We start from the raw sequence: 17,716 nt of genomic DNA, 5'->3' as shown, positions 1-17,716 counted from the left end.
TGAAAAATCCAATAAAAAGACAGCCTTCATAATAAAATAAATACCAAAGACACGAAATAATAACCTATATTGTTTTATTCTAATTATGAATACCTAATATATCAGGAAAGGATAATATAAATTTTTTCAAGATTATTTCATTGTCTATTATTAATTAGCAAAATTTTCAATAATTATTATTTATTACTATATGAAACAGAAAACCTAGCCAATTCACTACAAAGTTTCCATTTTTTTAATAGCACAGCCTTTTCCAAAACCCTTATAATATTCTTAACATATTAGAAATAAATTTACATATATATTATATACTACTTTATCCATATCTTCAGTTGATTCCATAGTATGTAATATAATTAGATATTCTGTTGCTGTTTCGAGTTTATCTAGTTCCATACATTTCTAACGTGTAAGAAATTATTTAAGTAAAAAGGAAAAATACTTCAAACAATTCTCTTGGAGTGCCTATAACGCTAAATAGATTCTTCCAAAAAGAAATCTCTATTTTACGCGCACATGAAGCAACTATATCCAGCATTTTTGGGAAATGATTTAGAAAAGATGCTACTTTAGGAAGTAAAGGATCTAAACCTTGTAAATTTATGAATCTTAAATATAAAAAATATCACCGAAATCCTTTAAACAATTTATCTCTTTTTCTAATACATTGTACAAAAGAAGCTCAAGTATATGATTAAAATAGACCAATTTCTGATATTTAGAAGCTAAAATAATAGATTCCTTAATTGTAGTTCTATCTAAATATTTTTCTAAGATATATGGTAGAAAAAGTGTAGTCTTCTCAAAGTTAAAAAAGATGATACAAAACAGAAAACTTGCCATTATATCAAACTTAAAATTAAAAAAATCCAAATTTCTCTGTTGAATTACAGTATTTTTTATTCCTAAGATGACACCTTTATTCAATAGAAAAAAAACAGGATAAAAATCCAAAGGAATAGTAATTAAATTGCAATCATTTTTTAAATTTAAAAAACTTTCATCATCACTTTGATTATCAGTATCATCTATAATATTAGAAAAGTCCATCCATATCTAATAATATTAAAATATAAATCGTAAATAATCAAGAATTTACTTTAATTTCTGTTCCACAAAATGCACATATTGAAGGTCTTAAATATTGTGATAAATGATCAATAAATAAAAAATATTCGACTTTTTCTGATAATAAATATATATTATACTTTAACGCAGGATCATTTTTTTTAGGTTTTAAAAACATAAGTTTGTCATCTACAAGAAGAATAATGCTAGCCATATGTATATTATTTATAAAACGGCCATTTTCTTTAAATATTAGCTATTGATACTCTTTTGTGAAATTAATATTAACTTACGCATTTGATCACTTAAAAAACACCATGTAAATGCTCTTAAAGATTTAGGGTAGTAAACTATATCCTTTAAATTAATACTTCCTACCAGAACAAGTTTAACTTTGAAGTCGTTCATAATAATAAGATACTGAAAAATTAAATTATTTCCTGTATACAACAAAAGATTTTCAGATATTAGAGTAAGTAAATATATAGGCACACCGATATCTATAAATGATAAAACTTCAATATTATCTACTGTTTTTTTTCTAGAAAATAATTTCAGTCCATATGTATTATTAATTGATGTAGATGCAATCAATACGTCTTGATACCAACACATTCCACCTGAAATTCGAAAACTAAAATTTGTATCTTTGACAATTATTTTCCATCGTTCAGTCTTAAAATTATAATATGCCATTCCATAGTATCCAGCTATTGCTAAGTGCTCAGAACATGCACTTATAGCAATATACTTTATAGACCAATTATCATAAAAATAATTCAATGGTATCTGGACATGTTTCCAATGAATTTGTTTTGGATTTATTATATCAATATCAGATTCTTCATGACCTTTATAAATAAGAAATACATCTGAAATTTGCAAAATAAAATTAAGAGAATTTTCCTACACAATATTATGAAATTTATATTAATATTCATATGAATTTACAGAATTAAGAGAAAAACGTCGAATACTTCTTGCCATATTTATCTTCCAGAGTTTCCCATCCGATTTTTCTTTATTACTTACTATAATTAATTCGGCCCCTTCATTAAACCATAATGCATGACTAACTCCTCCCATAAATATTTCCTCATTAGAATTTTCAGAAACATTTTCTACATTTGGTTTGGAACATAATAAATTTCCATAAGCACTCCATAAAGACCAAGTGTTTTGAAATCCCACAAAGATTACACAGCCGTCCTCTGACCATGACATACATTCAATATTTCCAGTCACACTAAAATCATCTAATATAATTGTATATAGATAACTTATTAAATTTTTGGATTTTTCAATATAAAATATCTTAATTTCACCACTAATGTTAACAATTAAAATCAAAAATAAAGATATTTATTTGCATTACTTTTTACATCCAAATGCAATCAAGGATAAGCGTATATTTATATCTGTTTTAACAATATAGTTTTCTTCTGTTTCGGGAACATAGAAACAAATTCCTGTCCAATTTCTAATGTTTTCTTGATTTCTTGATTTTACCTTTATGATATTTCAGCTATTAATAATAAAATTTAAAAGAAATACTGAAGGATTTTTTCGAACAAGATATGCTTTACTATTTGATGTAATCCATATATATATATTCATTGTTTTTTCATAAATCATATTATTAATCGCAACTAATTTATGTAAGCAACATATTTTACTGAAAAAAAAACAAAAAATAGCGTTAATTATACCATTTTTATCTTCAATCCATTCCATATGTGCCACATCATCTGACATTGTAATCGTATGGTTAAATTCTTTCTGCGAAACAGATTGAACAGAAGGTGGGTTAAAAGTAGAAAACAACAAACATTCATCCAATGCCAATACACTATTGCATTAATATTATTGTAACATATTTACCAAGCATACCACAATAAACCCGAATCTACTTTAATCATTGATCTAAATTTTAAATACAACAATTCGTATTCTGTCAATCCATGTGAATCTAAAAAGTCAAAAACTGTTGTTTTATTATGAGAATAATGGAATTTATAAAGTTTTTGGTCCAGATTATTATGTATCGAATATATAACTAAAAATCCAAGTGATGTTTTTATAATAGCAAATTCAGAATCTTTCATTATAAAAAAATCTCTGTTCTCTCCATACAATGTTAATGAAATAGCTGAACGTGTAATACATGAAATAAGTACTGTTGGCTATTATTTCTTGTAAGCAACCTTGTCCATTAAAATAGATTTATTCAAACCCGGATCTGCCAAACATAAATACGTTTAGATGTTAAGACAATAAAATGTGTTCCATTATGAAATTTCTTCAATGCTAAAATGGTTTCTCCTCGTGAAATAGATGTATATTCCAATCCCATTAAAAAATCATTTTTTAATTGAAATACTGATGGAATACCAACTGGCCAGTACATATCACTACTAATACTTTAAATATATGTAATTCCACTGTAAAAAAGAATCTATTTTATAATAGGTATATCTGATTAGATAAAGATTTTAGTTTTTTTTTTAATCTTAGTTATTAATCCTTTTAAAAAAAGAAAAGGGCTTCAACATATCTAATATAACTCATTACTAAAGCAATTTTTAAGGTAAAAAAGGATGAACCCTTCGATATTTTTATCTTCGCAGCTTATAATTCCAGATTAACAAAAACCCTAACCTTAACCTTAACCCTTATTAGGATAGGCTATATTACAGTTTAACTTGGTTTTAACCCTTAATCTAGTAATATAACTGAAGAATATTATATTATCTTTATATATTTTTTTTTTCTCAAAACAATAATCGGGGGGCTAGCTCAAATGGTAGAGCGTGCGCTTAGCATAGCGATTTGCGCAAGGTACTGGGTTCGATCCCCAGGTCCTCCAAAAAAATCTTAAACTTTTCAAATGTTATTTTAGGGTATATAATTATTAAATATTTAAAGGATATTTGTAAGTATTTGGAATACATTTTAATATGAAGTATGCATTTTTAAAAAGTATATAAAAACTATCCCAAGTAATATTTTGACCCAAATAAAAAATATTTACACAAAAACTTTAATATATATATAAACGCATTAAAAAACATGTTCCCATATCCTTGAAGCATAACTCTAAGTCGAGTTTCAAAATGAGTTTTTCGAAATCTAAGAAAAAATGCACCTAAAACTAAGGTGATAAAAAATCATGGATAAACGATAAGAATCTTGTATATTGCACTTAAAACGTAGTTTTTGACAAACTTATTGAAATAATTTCCAAAAACTTAGACCATTAAATGTTTGAATAAAAATAAAAAACATAGCAATTTATAAGCGCTTTGAAATGTTTTTTATAGGTAATATTGTAGAATCAAAAAGTTCAGCTTCAGAATCGTTTTCTACAGTTGGAGGCTCAATCCATCCACTAGGAACCATATAGGGAAATGCAACGCCAATTGCAGCAGCACGATTTAACCATTTCGGTGTAGATAATGATGTAAGACGGTATAAAAGATGTGATGTAAAATGGTTACAATTTCTGCTATTTTTATCGGTAAACATTCATTATAATTAGAAGAAGAAAGACCTAGTAAGAAGATTATAAGAAAGTCCCTGAAACTCCTTTCCTATATCACAAATAATTTCCTCCACTTCATCAGGCATAATTATAATAGATCCATATTTAATCGATGTTCGAAATCGACCTCCTGGTGGTATTGTTCTAGGCACCGTTGTATAAATACCTGATACATTCTCCAATGAATGTCCCCCATACGCATACTCTATACGCGTCAAAAATTATTCTTCCCAAACACATTATCTACCTTTATCCCCAATAACTAATCCACTATGATAAATCCCAATACCCAGCATCCATGCAATATTAGAAATAGTCCCTTCAGGCAATAAATCATAGATATTAATAGAAATACTCATTCTTTCCATCTCAATTGCTTTTATCAAGTTTTCGATAAGTCGCGTAGAATATTGTTACCTTTTATAAAGTCACGTGATTCTTTATAGCCAATTATCAAAGATAAATCAATAAGTATTTTTTAATATGTTAAAAGGCGTTGTATATTTCACTGTTAACTTGTTTTGAATGATTTTTTCTATATTTCATATATTTTTATCATTGTTTTTTTCAGAAAAAAAATACAAGACTCCAGAAGTTCTACCAAAATAATATCCTCTTAATTATCCTTTTATTATTATATATTGTTTGTCTTAATATTTCAATTATATTTAAAAATATTAATTTTTCAGTATAAAATATTTTATTTTTTATTATAATCGAATTCCAGTCCAGACACCTTTAAATGTATAGATTGATTCCATATCAAATATTACTAAGATTTAATTTATTTTTTCATCTTAAGAAATTCGAGTCATATATGCTTTCCATCCGGCATTCTGACTTGTTTAATCAATCTGCTTTAAATAAATCCCATATATACCTTATATTTCAATGTTTCTGTTACAATATCTTTTCCAGATGCGTAAATATTTCTTCCTACAATAATAATATCTGAACCTAAATCCAAAATTACATTTTCTGGTGTACGATATTGTTGTCCATAAACGTCTCTCTCTGCAAATTTATACATATTGCCCACTGAATCATTGTTTGTAACATATCCTACACCAGGAGTCATTAAAATAAATTCTTCTGTCAATATTGGCCATCGACGTATCGAAATAAATCCTATAACAAATTCCTTATTTTTCTTTGCCATTTTAATTGATGCATTTACATATTCCTCTGTTGATAAACATCCTTTTGAACTCATTTCTGCTAATAAAAATAATCCCCGACCTTGAGGCTCTCCAATTTTCTTCAAACCATCAATTATTCCTTCTCCAGGCATAGGATGTGCATTAATAATATCTGCCCATTCAGAAATCTTATAAATTCCAGATGAATACTGCAATTGAACCGTTTTTCCAATATCTGCAAATTTTCTATCTTCAAAAATCAAAAAATCATGCTTTTCTGCTAGTTTTTTCAATTCAAAAATAAACGAAATATCAAAATCCTCTATAATATCAACATGCGTTTTTAATATGCATATATATGGTCCTGTTTTATCTGCAAAATCTAACACTTCTTGTTTCTTTGTAAAATCTGCTGCCACTGACAAATTTGTTTGTTTACGATCCATTAATTCTAACAGCCGTTGCGCTGTTTTATTAGAATAAAGCTTTGAACGCTCTTTATAGGTCATTTTTATAGTATTTATACTCATTTTTAGTAATTATAGATTTTATAATATTGGGAGACGTTCTCGAATACACCGGATGACTAGATTCATGGTGCATATAATACGCATATATGATGCATACATAACGTATATATATAGCATACATAAGGGATTTATAAGGTATTTTCCTTTGTTTATTTGTTTTTTTGTATTCATTACTAGATAAATTAGCTAAATCATTATAAAACAACATAGACAAGGTATACATACGCACATATTTCAAGTTTTTGACGTATTTCATGTAGAAAATAGTTATATGAGAAGAATATTCTATTTTTTGCTTTCTTTTTACCTTTATTTTTTCCTATCTTAAGGTCTACTATTGTATAAATGATTGAAGAAATCGGCTTTTTTTTTACAAAAACTATGCTTGACATTATTATTGTTGCTCAAGATCTATCTCTTGATAATGGAGTAGAAGCTATTTTGTCAGCGCCTAGGAGACGTTTGTTATTTCATGGTATGGATTAAATTAATAGAATAAGTGGCTCTAAAAATCCTTAAAAACTCATAAAATCATTGTTAAAATCAAGCTCTTACGAATCTCTAGATGAGATAACTAAGGTTTTTATTGTTTTGACGTGTCAAAATGATTTCTTAAAGCTGCAACATATGAAATTGGCATCATATTTATCTTGCACGGTAAATGGATGGATTGGAGACGTTCAAAAGTATGGGTCTCACGTTTCAAGTAAAGAAGAGGAGAATAGTGGAAAAGAACACCCAAACGAGGGTGTTAATTTCTTTTTTAGCGTTCTTAATAGTCAAAAAATGATATTTGAATGGAATGATGGACATGCTGTTATTATTTGGGGAACAGAAATACAAATTCGTGAATATTTGAGATATATATGTATATTTTCTTACTAAATTTAGCATTTCCTCGTATACGTACATCAATACCTAAGGTACAGTTAATTGTATCGATTACAGTAAAACCAGAAGCACTTGTGATGTTTAATGAGGAAGAAGGAATTAAAAGAGATTATATGTCAATAAATGTTTTAGAAAGTCTTTCAAGTGGTATGAAAAATAATCTTTTTTAATAGTTTTTTAAATAAAAATACAAGAAACAATGGTATATGGTGTTACACCTTTCTTATCTATGTCAAGAGTTTCAAATATTTCAATTGCATCAAATACAGATTTATCATCTTCTACACAAATTCTTCGAAAGGTCATTAGAAGAGTTTTTTCTTGTAGATCTGCCATTAGTTTAAGAACAAGATCATCTATGACAATGATACCAAATTTTCAAAGAATATTATTGGGTATAGATATCGAGTCTTGCTTTCTAAAACAACTTTCTGTTTTAATTGAGGATATAGAAATCAAAGTAAAAGGACAAATTGCACAGAAAATCGAAAATGAAACCAAGTTTCCAATTACGCTTTCATTTCAGGAGCAATTTTTTATGCTTTACTACATACCGTTTGATCCTTCCATTGATCAAGGAATTACTGATCTTTTAACACTTCCAGTAACAATTTTTGTAAAAATGAGACCTCGGTTATTAGATACTAATTATACTCTTTTACTGATGTCACAGTGGCATACAACAATTCATATATCAAAAGATCAAACGCAAGTTTCTCTTTATAGATCTGTTATTCATACAGAAGCCAAAACTTTGAATTCTAGTTTATTTTTACAAAAATCTTTGATTAATACAAATAATAATTTATCGAAATCAAGAAGTCCTTCGCTTTCTAATACAAAATCACCATTTTTGAATATCTCATTTACTTTTACTGCACCCAAATATGTTAGAATTTGGAAAATTTTCGAAGTAAAAATTGCTTTAGTTAATCAATCTACTGTTTCAAAGGATATATTTTTATCAGTGCTTTCAAAAGCTCATGATATCGATTACAATAATCTTCCATTTATTTCAGAAAAGGATTCATGTTTTTTATTAGAAGAAAATGGTTATTTTTTTTTTTCAAATATTTTTTTCTAATATTTAAAAATAGCTATCTATACTTTACACAAACACATTTCGGTCAATCCTGTGCATGTTCTTCCCCTTGTAAACAACATACATATTGGGTAATATTTTCATTTTATCATATTTTTATTTAATTTTAAAGACCTCTTGATTCTTATGGATGTTATTTTTGCTCAATTTCTTTTATTGCAATTCGTGAAGGTCTTTTTTCATTCGATGGAATACGGATTCATGATATAAAGACAGGTTCTTATATTGATTGTTATTCACTTCCAAATATTTTTGTTTATTAAATTTTTAATTTTTTTATATACAAAACTTATAAATATAATATATTTAAATATATTATATTTATTTTTATATAAAATATCTTATTCTAATGAACTTTCTATTCATGATATATATATATATATTGAATTTTTGAATTTTACCCTTAACCGACTTTTAAATGTCTGAAATATTATATAGAAAGAATATTCTAAAATTTCCATTGTTAAAGTAAGAAATTAAGTAAAACTCATATAAACTGATAGAAACAAACAGTATATTCATTATTATATTAATTTCATTTATATTAATAACAATATTTTTAAGATATAATGAATTTTATCAAAAATATCCAATATTAACACTTTCTGTTACGAATTCATTACTTGGAGGTATTTCTAATATGTCTGCACAAACAATTTCTGCTATACATTCCCGTCTGAGAAGAATTAATTCATTTAATTTAAAAACAAAAAAGGTTGAAATGGAAAATATTAGCTTAGATAATCCCGACAAATCAGTTAATATTTTAAAATATTTCATACTATTATTTAATCTTATAGTACACAACTTTTTATATACCGTCTGCATTTCGTTTTTCACAGTTAATTCGGTTTATGAGTTATAGTAGTATTATTATTTAAAATATATTTATTTTACTTATTCTAGATTTTCTTACAACACCTATTCAAGTAAATCTTAATATATATATGTATTTGTTTTTTAATATTATTAGCTTTGGTGGTATTCTTTTCTTGATCATTTATCTACAATTTCTAGAATTTCTAATACTGCAGAATTAATTAAAAGGATTTTAATGGATCAATTTCTTTTTACTCCTATAAGTTTAACTTTTTATCTTGTTTTTATGTCTTTAACAGAGGAACTAAGTAAAAAAAAATTAAAAAATAAGTTTAATCAAGTATTTTTTTGTTATTTAATTCATATTTATTTTATATTAGGGCTTTTTTTCCATATTGAAAGTATATTAACTCTATATAGTTTTTTTTTTTAATAATTATAGGCTAATTATTGTATTTGGCCTGCTGTTCAATTAATTAATTTCAAATACATACCTTTAAAATATCAGATACCATTTCTCAATAGTATATCTATATTTTGGTTTATAAATTTCTTTCTTTAAGTAATTATTAATTCTTTAAAGGACCATTTATTTAACCATCTGTGATTTAAAAACATCTTATTAATTTTACACTTATTTAAATAGTAAATTTCTTATTTTTAAAAAAATTCTATAGATATAAATATAATTTTATCTTAAACCTATTTTTTTAAAAATATTCAATTCTTTAAATACACTCTTTAAATTTCAAATCTATAAATAAACTAAAAATTTCACTCTAATTCTTAAAATTCTTAACGCTTATACATCAATATCAACATATATTTCTTTACATATAAAATATTTAATAAATAATATAAAAATAATTTATTCAAAAATTATAAATCCATTCATCTTATCATTCTAATATATCTATCTAATCTATTCTATTCATTCAAACCATTCAGATTATTCAATTTCCCAACAAAATTTCTACTTCATAAACCCCAAAATTCTTGTTCCAACTTAAATATACTTATCTCATATATATATATATCAAGTACTTTTTCAAGAAAAAAACATAAAATACATATAATAAATAAAATCTTATTCTTTATCTTATACCTTAATATTTCATATAAATCATTCATTATTTTTTTTACAAAAGGTCACGTGACCGTTGTAAAAAAACCAACACATTGGATTTTCGAGCAACTAAGAATTTTTAGAAAAAATCAAGGATTTTGCAGGTTTTAAAGGTGATACATGGATTATTTTAACACTATTTAAGCAAGATCCATGCATGATTTCAGTTGAACGAGTATCAAGAAATATGAAAGAACCTGAGAAGATAGTTACATCTATGGTATCTTCGCCATCTAACGCTTCCACATCAAATCAAAAAACACAAGAACCTGAAGCAGGAATAACGCAAAAAAGATCACCAAAGGTAGGGGGAAGTCGTTCAGGTTCTAAAGAAGACCATATATTAAGTAAAGAACGCGCATATATACGGAAAACTATTGGAGATTGGCAGTTGGGAAAAACATTAGGATCAGGAAGTATGGGGAAGGTTAAAGTTGTAACTCATATGACTACAAATGAAATTGTATGTTTTTTTTTCTATGTAAAAAATGATATGCATATATAAAGGTTAATATGATATTTTTATAGGCAGCGGTAAAAATTATTCCGCGGCCATTTTCACAGGGAATATCAATTACATCTCAGAATGTGGATTATGGAAAGGAGATTCGTACGATTCGTGAGATTGCAATATCAAGTTTACTTCAACATCCATATATATGTACGCTACGAGATGTAAAAATACAGCCGAATCATTATTATGTATTTTTTGAATATATTAATGGAGGACAAATGTTAGATTATATTATTTCTCATGGAAAATTAAAAGAAAAACAAGCACGAAAATTTGCACGACAAATTGGTTCAGCTTTGGATTATTGTCATCGGAATTCTATTGTTCATCGAGGTTTTGATTTATTTTTTTATTAATTTTTTTATTAGATTTAACATATGTTATTTAGATCTTAAGATCGAAAATATTCTTATATCAAAAGAAGGGGATATTAAGATGATCGATTTTGGATTATCGAATTTATATTCACCACATTCTCAACTCTCTACATTTTGTGGATCGCTTTATTTTGCAGCACCAGAACTTTTAAATGCTAAAGCGTATACTGGTCCAGAAATTGATATATGGAGCTTTGGAGTGGTTCTTTATGTTCTTGTTTGTGGAAAAGTTCCATTTGATGATCAAAATATGCCGGCTCTTCATGCGAAAATCAAGCGTGGGCATGTTGAATACCCATCTTGGCTTACTATTGGTATTTTATTCTCTATAACATCCTTCAAATCAAAGGCTAATTTTACGTTTGTATTAGAATGCAAACAGCTTCTATCAAGAATGCTTGTAACAAGTCCGAGTCAACGTGCTACTCTTTCAGAGATTTTAAATCATCCATGGATGACACGAGGCTATGATTGTCCACCAAATAATTACCTTCCTCCACGATTTCCAATCACGTTTCCTTTGGATATGGAAATTATTCGTCGAATGACAGGATTCGAGTTTGGTAATGAACAAACCATTCTTGCAAAATTAACAAATATTCTTGAATCGGAAGGATATCGAAAACTTGTCAAAGCATATTATAGCCAACCGCAGGATACACATGTTTTATCCTTATTAATGGATAAAAAGAAAAACTTTTTTGATTTTTACAAACGCAAAATCTCGAGTTCACCATCCAGTTCATCTTTCACGCCCGATGTAAATCAGCATCCACCTAAGACTAAACCTATTTATATTGACGCCTATCATCCATTAATTTCTATTTATTATCTTGTCAAGGAGAAAATAGAACGGGAAAAGAAATGCAATTATCAAGATTCTTATATTCATGGAAATGATCATTATGAAACTTCGAATTCTTGCACTCCAATTAATACGAATTTAAGCCTATTAGATTATAAAAATTATCATAGCACGATACCACCAATAAGAAAACAATCATTTGCTCCACGAGCACGAGCAAGAACATATGACGAAAAAGAAGTAGCTAAAGCAATTAAAAACATTTCACCCATATCACCAAATACTGTTGATAATCATAGATTGATTAAAGAATCAAAAGAAAAAAATTTCAAGATTTTTCGACGATTTAGTTCTAAGAGAATTAAAAAGCATTTTTCAAGTCCTACATCAATTCTTCCTTCTTTGATACCAGTAGAATTATTAACATCACCTCCTAAATCTTTATCAAATAAATATTCACATGATCTGGAATTTTTACAAGAAACAGATGCAAAAATACAGTTAAACAATCATTTTTCAAATGGGACTAATTTAAAACGATCCATCTCAGTTAATGATAATGCGTATTTATCCAAACATATATCTCCTCCTCCACCTATACATAATCCTTCTATCTCAAAAATCTATTTAAAGGATTTAAAAAAAAATACCGCTATGGAAAATGGGATACAACCTTCACCAAGATCATCAAATATTGCATCCACTTTTAGTTTCAAAGGGAGTCGCACAAAATCCCTAGGGCATACAAACAGCGAAGTTTTACGAAAAGAAAAAAAATGCCAAAGACAATCTTCTGTTTTGGTTAAACGTAATTCACCCACCACTCCAGTGAACTCAAATAAATATATTTCTAACCATGCTTGTCAACCTTTAAATTCTACTCAACCTTCACATGAAGTAACAGTAAAATCTGGATTTTTAAAGGGAATATTTAGTGTTTCTACTACAACTTCAAAACCTCCACATATTATTAAAAGTGATTTGATTCGTATTCTAAATTGTTTAAATATTTCATTTCGCGATATCAAGGGCGGTGTTTTTTGTATTTATCAGCCAAGTATTAATCTAAAAGATCTTATAAATAACACAGTAGAACCAAATCATCATGTCTTTACTCCTATAACACATTTAAAAAGGTCTATATCTTTACATAAAATGAATTTTGAAAAAAAAAAAACTGGAATAGATATTCATTCATATACTGTTGCAAGCGAATCTGATGATTCTTTTGATAATGGAAAAAATAAACATACAAATTTTACAATACAATTCGAAATATATATTGTTAAAGTACCTTTATTTGCATTACACGGTTTACAATTTAAACGTGTAGGGGGAAATGCCTGGCAATATCGTTCACTAGCAAGTCGAATTATAGCTGAAATGAAATTATAATTAAAATACTATCAATTCAATGTACATAAATCTTTATGATCGAGTATTTTTACTTTTTTTTTTTCTTCAAAAATATTTATTTTACTTTTTTTATATTAATTTATAGATATATATCTCTCTTTATTACAAAGGCATGATGTCCGAGTGGTTAAGGAGTATGACTTGAACCTTTTATATAAAGGTATCATATGCGATTTTCGCGCGCAGGTTCGAATCCTGCTCATGTCGATACTTATAGTCTGACTATATTTTTCTTCTAGAATGTTTTATAATTTAACTTTAATCATAAAAAAATATTTACCCTAAAAAATATAAATAATAATAAAACTAAAATCATTTTTTATAAAATTTATATATTTTTTTAATTTTAAATAAAAATTAGTTAAATTTATAGTTTAAAAAAGGTTAGAAACATAATATATATATTAATTTTTGGTTAGATATAACTAAACTTAAAATGAAAAAGTTAACTTTCTATTTTAAAGCTTGCGGTTTTTTTACTAAAAAAAAATAAAACACGTGGATTAAAAGTGGCTGCTTTTTTATACAAGAAATTATTGAAGTATCTATCTAGATAAGTCTAAAAAAGCAAACGGCAATATTTTTTTAGCGGATTTTGATTCCTATTTGGCTTACTTGTATATAGTTTATATATAAAAGAATAAAGCATTTTTTTCTTTCAAGAAAAAACACAATTAAGAACGTTTGGTTTCTTAGGGAAGAGAAAAAAAGAGTTGGCAATAGCAGTGCTAGCGTCAGCAGAATTGATATAGAGGAATTTCTTAAGAGAGTTTTGATATTTTTTATAGTCTCTGGTAGACATATTAGTTAATTAAACTTTTTGAAGCATTATATTTTTTATATTATTTATATATTTTTATGCTGGGAAAAAATATTGAAAGTGATTGGCTTGGTTATTGGGGAAAAGATCATTCTATGGCATTAAATACATTTTCGAAGATGTCTATTGAAAAAGAAGGGGTTTTAAATCAAAAAGATTTTTTTATGCCGTTTGATGGTCTTGCAGAGGAGTTAATGGAACATAATACGGAGATACCGGAAGTTCTAGGGCAAGATATGCTAAATGATCGAATAAATAGTGTTAAAGAGTCTCAAGAAATTACATATGAGGAGCCTCAATCGTCATTTTATAGATTGATGCCGGGGTTGAATATAGATTTATCAGTACCGACGTTTCCAGTCTCTAGTGAGCTACCTGTACGATTATCGTCACCTATTCAATTAAATTTATCAACATCGATGCCAAATCCAACAATTGAACAGCTTCATTCGAAAAAAAAGAATTACGTTTCGCAAAATACGGTGAACATGGTAGGTTCTCTATCAGGATCACCGCCGACTGATTGTTATTCTCATGGAGAAAATTCGAATGCGCGCAGATCACTTACGACAAGAGCGTTGTCATTAAGTCCAGTTTCTTCAGATACAGCAGCAAAGAAAAAGTCGCCATCAAGATCGGGAAGTTCTAGCTCTGGTATTAAGCGTCCTTTGAATTCATTTATGCTTTATCGACGAGATAAGCAAAGTAGTATTCCTACAAATAACCACCAATCCATATCTAGGATTATTGGCGAAATGTGGAAGCGAGAGACAATTGAAGAAAAGGAAAGATATGCAGAAATGGCTCAAAGAGAGCGAGAAAGACATGCAAAAGAATATCCTGATTATAAGTTCCTGCCAAGGAAGAAAAAAGACAAGAATACGAGTGGGAAATCCCCACGTAGGCGAAAGACGTTTGATCCGGCTCTTGAGCAAGACGAATCTAATATTTTACGAATGATGCTAAATCAAATTTCGCATAAAAAGTCCCAATCCGAGGCAGAGAAATTTAAATTAGATCAATATTCGTGGTTATTAAGTGACGAAGATAATCATGAGTTACAAAAAAGAACATTTGACATAGCATGTCAAACAAATACAAATACGAATCATTCTCAAACAGGTTTAGTACATGCAAGTCAGCATTCGGAGATATCGTTTATGCCTAATATCTATACAACCCCGAATTCTGTACCTTTACCTATTTTTCCTATTAAAAATAAAATCGAAAAAATTGATACAAATAATTCACTGGATGGGTATCTTCATACATTTGATAATCTTGGTGATTATGAATTTCGTTCACTTATGAATAATTATAGTACTCCTTCCGTTAATGATTCTCGATTAAGCACATCATTTAACAAAAGTTGTACTGAATCTCCTCAAAGTATCACTATATACGATGATATAAAAAATCTGGACATTTTTTCAGAAAAAAAAGAAACTCCCAATGTTTCCTTGATTCCCACTTATGATTCGGCTATATTTCAAGATGATACTGGACATGGATATGATAATTTTGTTGGTATATGGGATGATGCAGTAGAATTTTCCTCTTTTTCTTTTCTTCCTTTTGATAATCATAGAGTTTTAGGTCATTCGTCCTTTGAACTCCTTAATTCCGGTTTAGTCAGTCCTTTAAATACCTCTAAATTGGGTGATAAGTGTAGGAAATATTAGGGCTTGAGATTTTTATCCATCTATATATTTTTTTCATGATGGATATATTTTTATTAATTACATTACAAAGTAGGACATTTATTTTCACAGGATTACGGAAATAGTTTAAATATTTAAGTATTTAAAGATATGAAATAATTATTTTTTTTTTCTTATTAAAATTTCCTTTACCTTTGTACTATAGCCTGCACGTGATAAAATCCGATACTAGACTTAGGCCTTAAATTTCTACCCTACATAAACTTGATAAATTGACGCATATATTCCAATATATCTTATATAAACGGCATCTTTTGAATACAAATAACATATAGATTGTTAGTATTAAAGGAAATATAAAGACATATTTTGTTTCTAATTTTAACGCATACAATTCGGCACAAAAGTGCATACAACCCATCAATCAGGATATAAATACATAATACTTGAGCATATATACTATAAAAAACTTAGAGTTAATTGTTTAAATATATATTTATGGCCAGTTTGTTTTTTAAAACTCCAGTTGATGTAGATATCCGTTTAGAAGGGGAAGATAGTAGGAAAATGGTTGATATTAAGGTGGGAAAAGACCGTAAACAAAAGGCACCTCTTTATTATGATGGAGAGTCTGTTAAAGGATCGGTATATATATGTTATATATACGTATATAATGGTTATTTACTATATACAAGGTTACGTTAAGACCCAAGGATGGAAAACGTATGGAACATTCAGGTATTAAGGTTCAATTCATTGGAAGCATTGAAATGTTCTTTGACAGAGGAACACATTATGAATTTCTTTCTTTAGTTCAAGAATTAGCAGCGCCTGGTGAAATGAGACATTCTCAGACGTTTGACTTTGAATTTAAAAATGTAGAAAAACAATATGAAAGTTACCATGGAATTAATGTAAAATTAAGGTATCCAGGGAGATTTTTCTTTTTTATTTATTATATATTTTTATAGATATTTTATTCGTGTGATTATATCAAGAAGAATGCCAGATATTGTAGGTGAAAAAGATATATGGGTTTATTCATATAAAATGCCACCTGAAAACAATAGTTCTATTAAGATGGACGTGGGAATTGAAGATTGCTTACATATTGAATTTGAATATTCAAAATCCAGGTATTTTTAGTTTAGAATATTCCTTTTCTAAAAAAAAAGATATCATTTAAAAGATGTAATTGTTGGCAAGATTTATTTTCTTTTAGTGCGATTAAAGATTAAACATATGGAATTATCTATTATTCGAAGGGAAACAACAGGATCATCACCAAATCAATATAACGAAAGTGAAACGGTAATTCATTTTATTAAAAAATCTATAAAATCAATGTTTAATGAATTAAAAAAGATATCTAGATTTGAAATTATGGATGGTCAGCCAGTTCGTGGGGAAACTATTCCAATACGACTTTTTCTTGGAGGATTCGATTTGACACCAACTTTTCGTGATGTTAATAAAAAGTTTTCTACACGCTATTACCTTTCATTGGTTTTAATTGATGAAGGTTTTATTTTTAAATATTTTTTATAATGTATTTTAATATTTTAATTTTAATAGATGGACGTCGGTATTTTAAACAATCTGAAATTACGCTATACAGAATTGATTAGATAATAAATACACCAATCCTAGTTGACATTTTTCAAGTTTTCCATTACTCTTGTATAATTTTTATTTTTTTGATAAAGTCTTATAAAACAAACTTATTTTTAAACAAAGTATATACAAAAACGATCATTAATTCACAACTCTCCACATAAAACGCAATAAATATTACTTATATTCTCAGTAATATTTTTCTGAAAAAGGTTTTTTTTTTTTTTTCATTTCGGTGTATGATTTTATAATGTTAAAACCTTGGTATTTATAAAAGGTTTTAAAATAAGAAC

At 27.5% G+C, this 17,716-nt stretch overlaps 8 protein-coding genes and 2 non-coding genes across 10 annotated transcripts; 7 read left to right on the top strand and 3 right to left on the bottom strand.

The window, feature by feature from the left end:
* Positions 1 to 79: 79 nt before the first annotated feature.
* Positions 80 to 3,475, bottom strand: PNEG_02142 (hypothetical protein; the record flags this gene model as incomplete). The annotated part of the gene is made up of 14 exons (XM_007875931.1): positions 80 to 144; positions 188 to 272; positions 316 to 402; positions 443 to 585; positions 630 to 798; positions 841 to 1,056; positions 1,100 to 1,311; positions 1,362 to 1,974; positions 2,020 to 2,395; positions 2,444 to 2,577; positions 2,623 to 2,717; positions 2,778 to 2,917; positions 2,959 to 3,251; positions 3,302 to 3,475. 14 exons carry the CDS (start codon positions 3,473 to 3,475, stop codon positions 80 to 82), a joined length of 2,802 nt encoding a protein of 933 aa, XP_007874122.1.
* A 378-nt stretch (positions 3,476 to 3,853) lies between these two features.
* On the top strand, positions 3,854 to 3,934 carry PNEG_05038. Its single transcript has one exon. It is a non-coding gene; the product is annotated as a tRNA-Ala (tRNA).
* A 425-nt stretch (positions 3,935 to 4,359) lies between these two features.
* On the bottom strand, positions 4,360 to 4,977 carry PNEG_02140 (hypothetical protein; the record flags this gene model as incomplete). Its single annotated transcript, XM_007875930.1, has 3 exons — positions 4,360 to 4,573; positions 4,619 to 4,814; positions 4,857 to 4,977. 3 exons carry the CDS (start codon positions 4,975 to 4,977, stop codon positions 4,360 to 4,362), a joined length of 531 nt encoding a protein of 176 aa, XP_007874121.1.
* Positions 4,978 to 5,362: 385 nt separating this feature from the next.
* On the bottom strand, positions 5,363 to 6,278 carry PNEG_02139 (orotidine 5'-phosphate decarboxylase; the record flags this gene model as incomplete). The annotated part of the gene is made up of 2 exons (XM_007875929.1): positions 5,363 to 5,445; positions 5,490 to 6,278. The coding sequence occupies 2 exons, from the start codon at positions 6,276 to 6,278 to the stop codon at positions 5,407 to 5,409; spliced, it is 828 nt and encodes a 275-aa protein (XP_007874120.1). The 3' UTR covers positions 5,363 to 5,406.
* A 345-nt stretch (positions 6,279 to 6,623) lies between these two features.
* PNEG_02138 (hypothetical protein) lies at positions 6,624 to 8,534 on the top strand (the record flags this gene model as incomplete). The annotated part of the gene is made up of 6 exons (XM_007875928.1): positions 6,624 to 6,753; positions 6,844 to 7,125; positions 7,170 to 7,316; positions 7,364 to 8,221; positions 8,267 to 8,342; positions 8,384 to 8,534. The coding sequence occupies 6 exons, from the start codon at positions 6,624 to 6,626 to the stop codon at positions 8,532 to 8,534; spliced, it is 1,644 nt and encodes a 547-aa protein (XP_007874119.1).
* Positions 8,535 to 8,689: 155 nt separating this feature from the next.
* On the top strand, positions 8,690 to 9,791 carry PNEG_02137 (hypothetical protein; the record flags this gene model as incomplete). Its single annotated transcript, XM_019757739.1, has 8 exons — positions 8,690 to 8,739; positions 8,785 to 9,028; positions 9,072 to 9,135; positions 9,178 to 9,200; positions 9,245 to 9,430; positions 9,471 to 9,491; positions 9,533 to 9,630; positions 9,674 to 9,791. 8 exons carry the CDS (start codon positions 8,690 to 8,692, stop codon positions 9,714 to 9,716), a joined length of 729 nt encoding a protein of 242 aa, XP_019613301.1. The 3' UTR covers positions 9,717 to 9,791.
* A 582-nt stretch (positions 9,792 to 10,373) lies between these two features.
* PNEG_02136 (hypothetical protein) lies at positions 10,374 to 13,307 on the top strand (the record flags this gene model as incomplete). Its single annotated transcript, XM_007875926.1, has 4 exons — positions 10,374 to 10,679; positions 10,745 to 11,063; positions 11,119 to 11,421; positions 11,479 to 13,307. 4 exons carry the CDS (start codon positions 10,374 to 10,376, stop codon positions 13,305 to 13,307), a joined length of 2,757 nt encoding a protein of 918 aa, XP_007874117.1.
* A 130-nt stretch (positions 13,308 to 13,437) lies between these two features.
* PNEG_05037 lies at positions 13,438 to 13,535 on the top strand. Its single transcript has one exon. It is a non-coding gene; the product is annotated as a tRNA-Ser (tRNA).
* A 651-nt stretch (positions 13,536 to 14,186) lies between these two features.
* Positions 14,187 to 15,830, top strand: PNEG_02134 (HMG-box protein STE11; the record flags this gene model as incomplete). Its single annotated transcript, XM_007875925.1, has 1 exon — positions 14,187 to 15,830. The coding sequence occupies one exon, from the start codon at positions 14,187 to 14,189 to the stop codon at positions 15,828 to 15,830; it is 1,644 nt and encodes a 547-aa protein (XP_007874116.1).
* A 436-nt stretch (positions 15,831 to 16,266) lies between these two features.
* Positions 16,267 to 17,525, top strand: PNEG_02133 (hypothetical protein). Its single transcript, XM_007875924.1, has 5 exons — positions 16,267 to 16,454; positions 16,505 to 16,734; positions 16,781 to 16,945; positions 16,985 to 17,331; positions 17,385 to 17,525. Exons 1-5 carry the CDS (start codon positions 16,308 to 16,310, stop codon positions 17,435 to 17,437), a joined length of 942 nt encoding a protein of 313 aa, XP_007874115.1. The 5' UTR covers positions 16,267 to 16,307; the 3' UTR covers positions 17,438 to 17,525.
* Positions 17,526 to 17,716: the final 191 nt, after the last annotated feature.

The sequence above is a fragment of the Pneumocystis murina genome (assembly GCF_000349005.2).
Source record: "Pneumocystis murina B123 chromosome Unknown supercont1.12, whole genome shotgun sequence".
Lineage (NCBI taxonomy): Eukaryota > Fungi > Ascomycota > Pneumocystomycetes > Pneumocystales > Pneumocystaceae > Pneumocystis > Pneumocystis murina.
Note: the sequence above shows the minus strand (reverse complement) of the source record. Positions and strands in the feature narration are given on the sequence as shown.

Coding starts and splice junctions, on each gene's coding strand:
- PNEG_02133 (XM_007875924.1), top strand. CDS start 16,308: ATGGCCAGTTTGTTTTTTAAAACTCCAGTTGATGTAGATATCCGTTTA. Junction 16,735..16,780: donor GGAATTAATGTAAAATTAAG/GTATCCAGGGAG, acceptor ATATTTTTATAG/ATATTTTATTCGTGTGATTA. Junction 16,946..16,984: donor TTTGAATATTCAAAATCCAG/GTATTTTTAGTT, acceptor CTAAAAAAAAAG/ATATCATTTAAAAGATGTAA.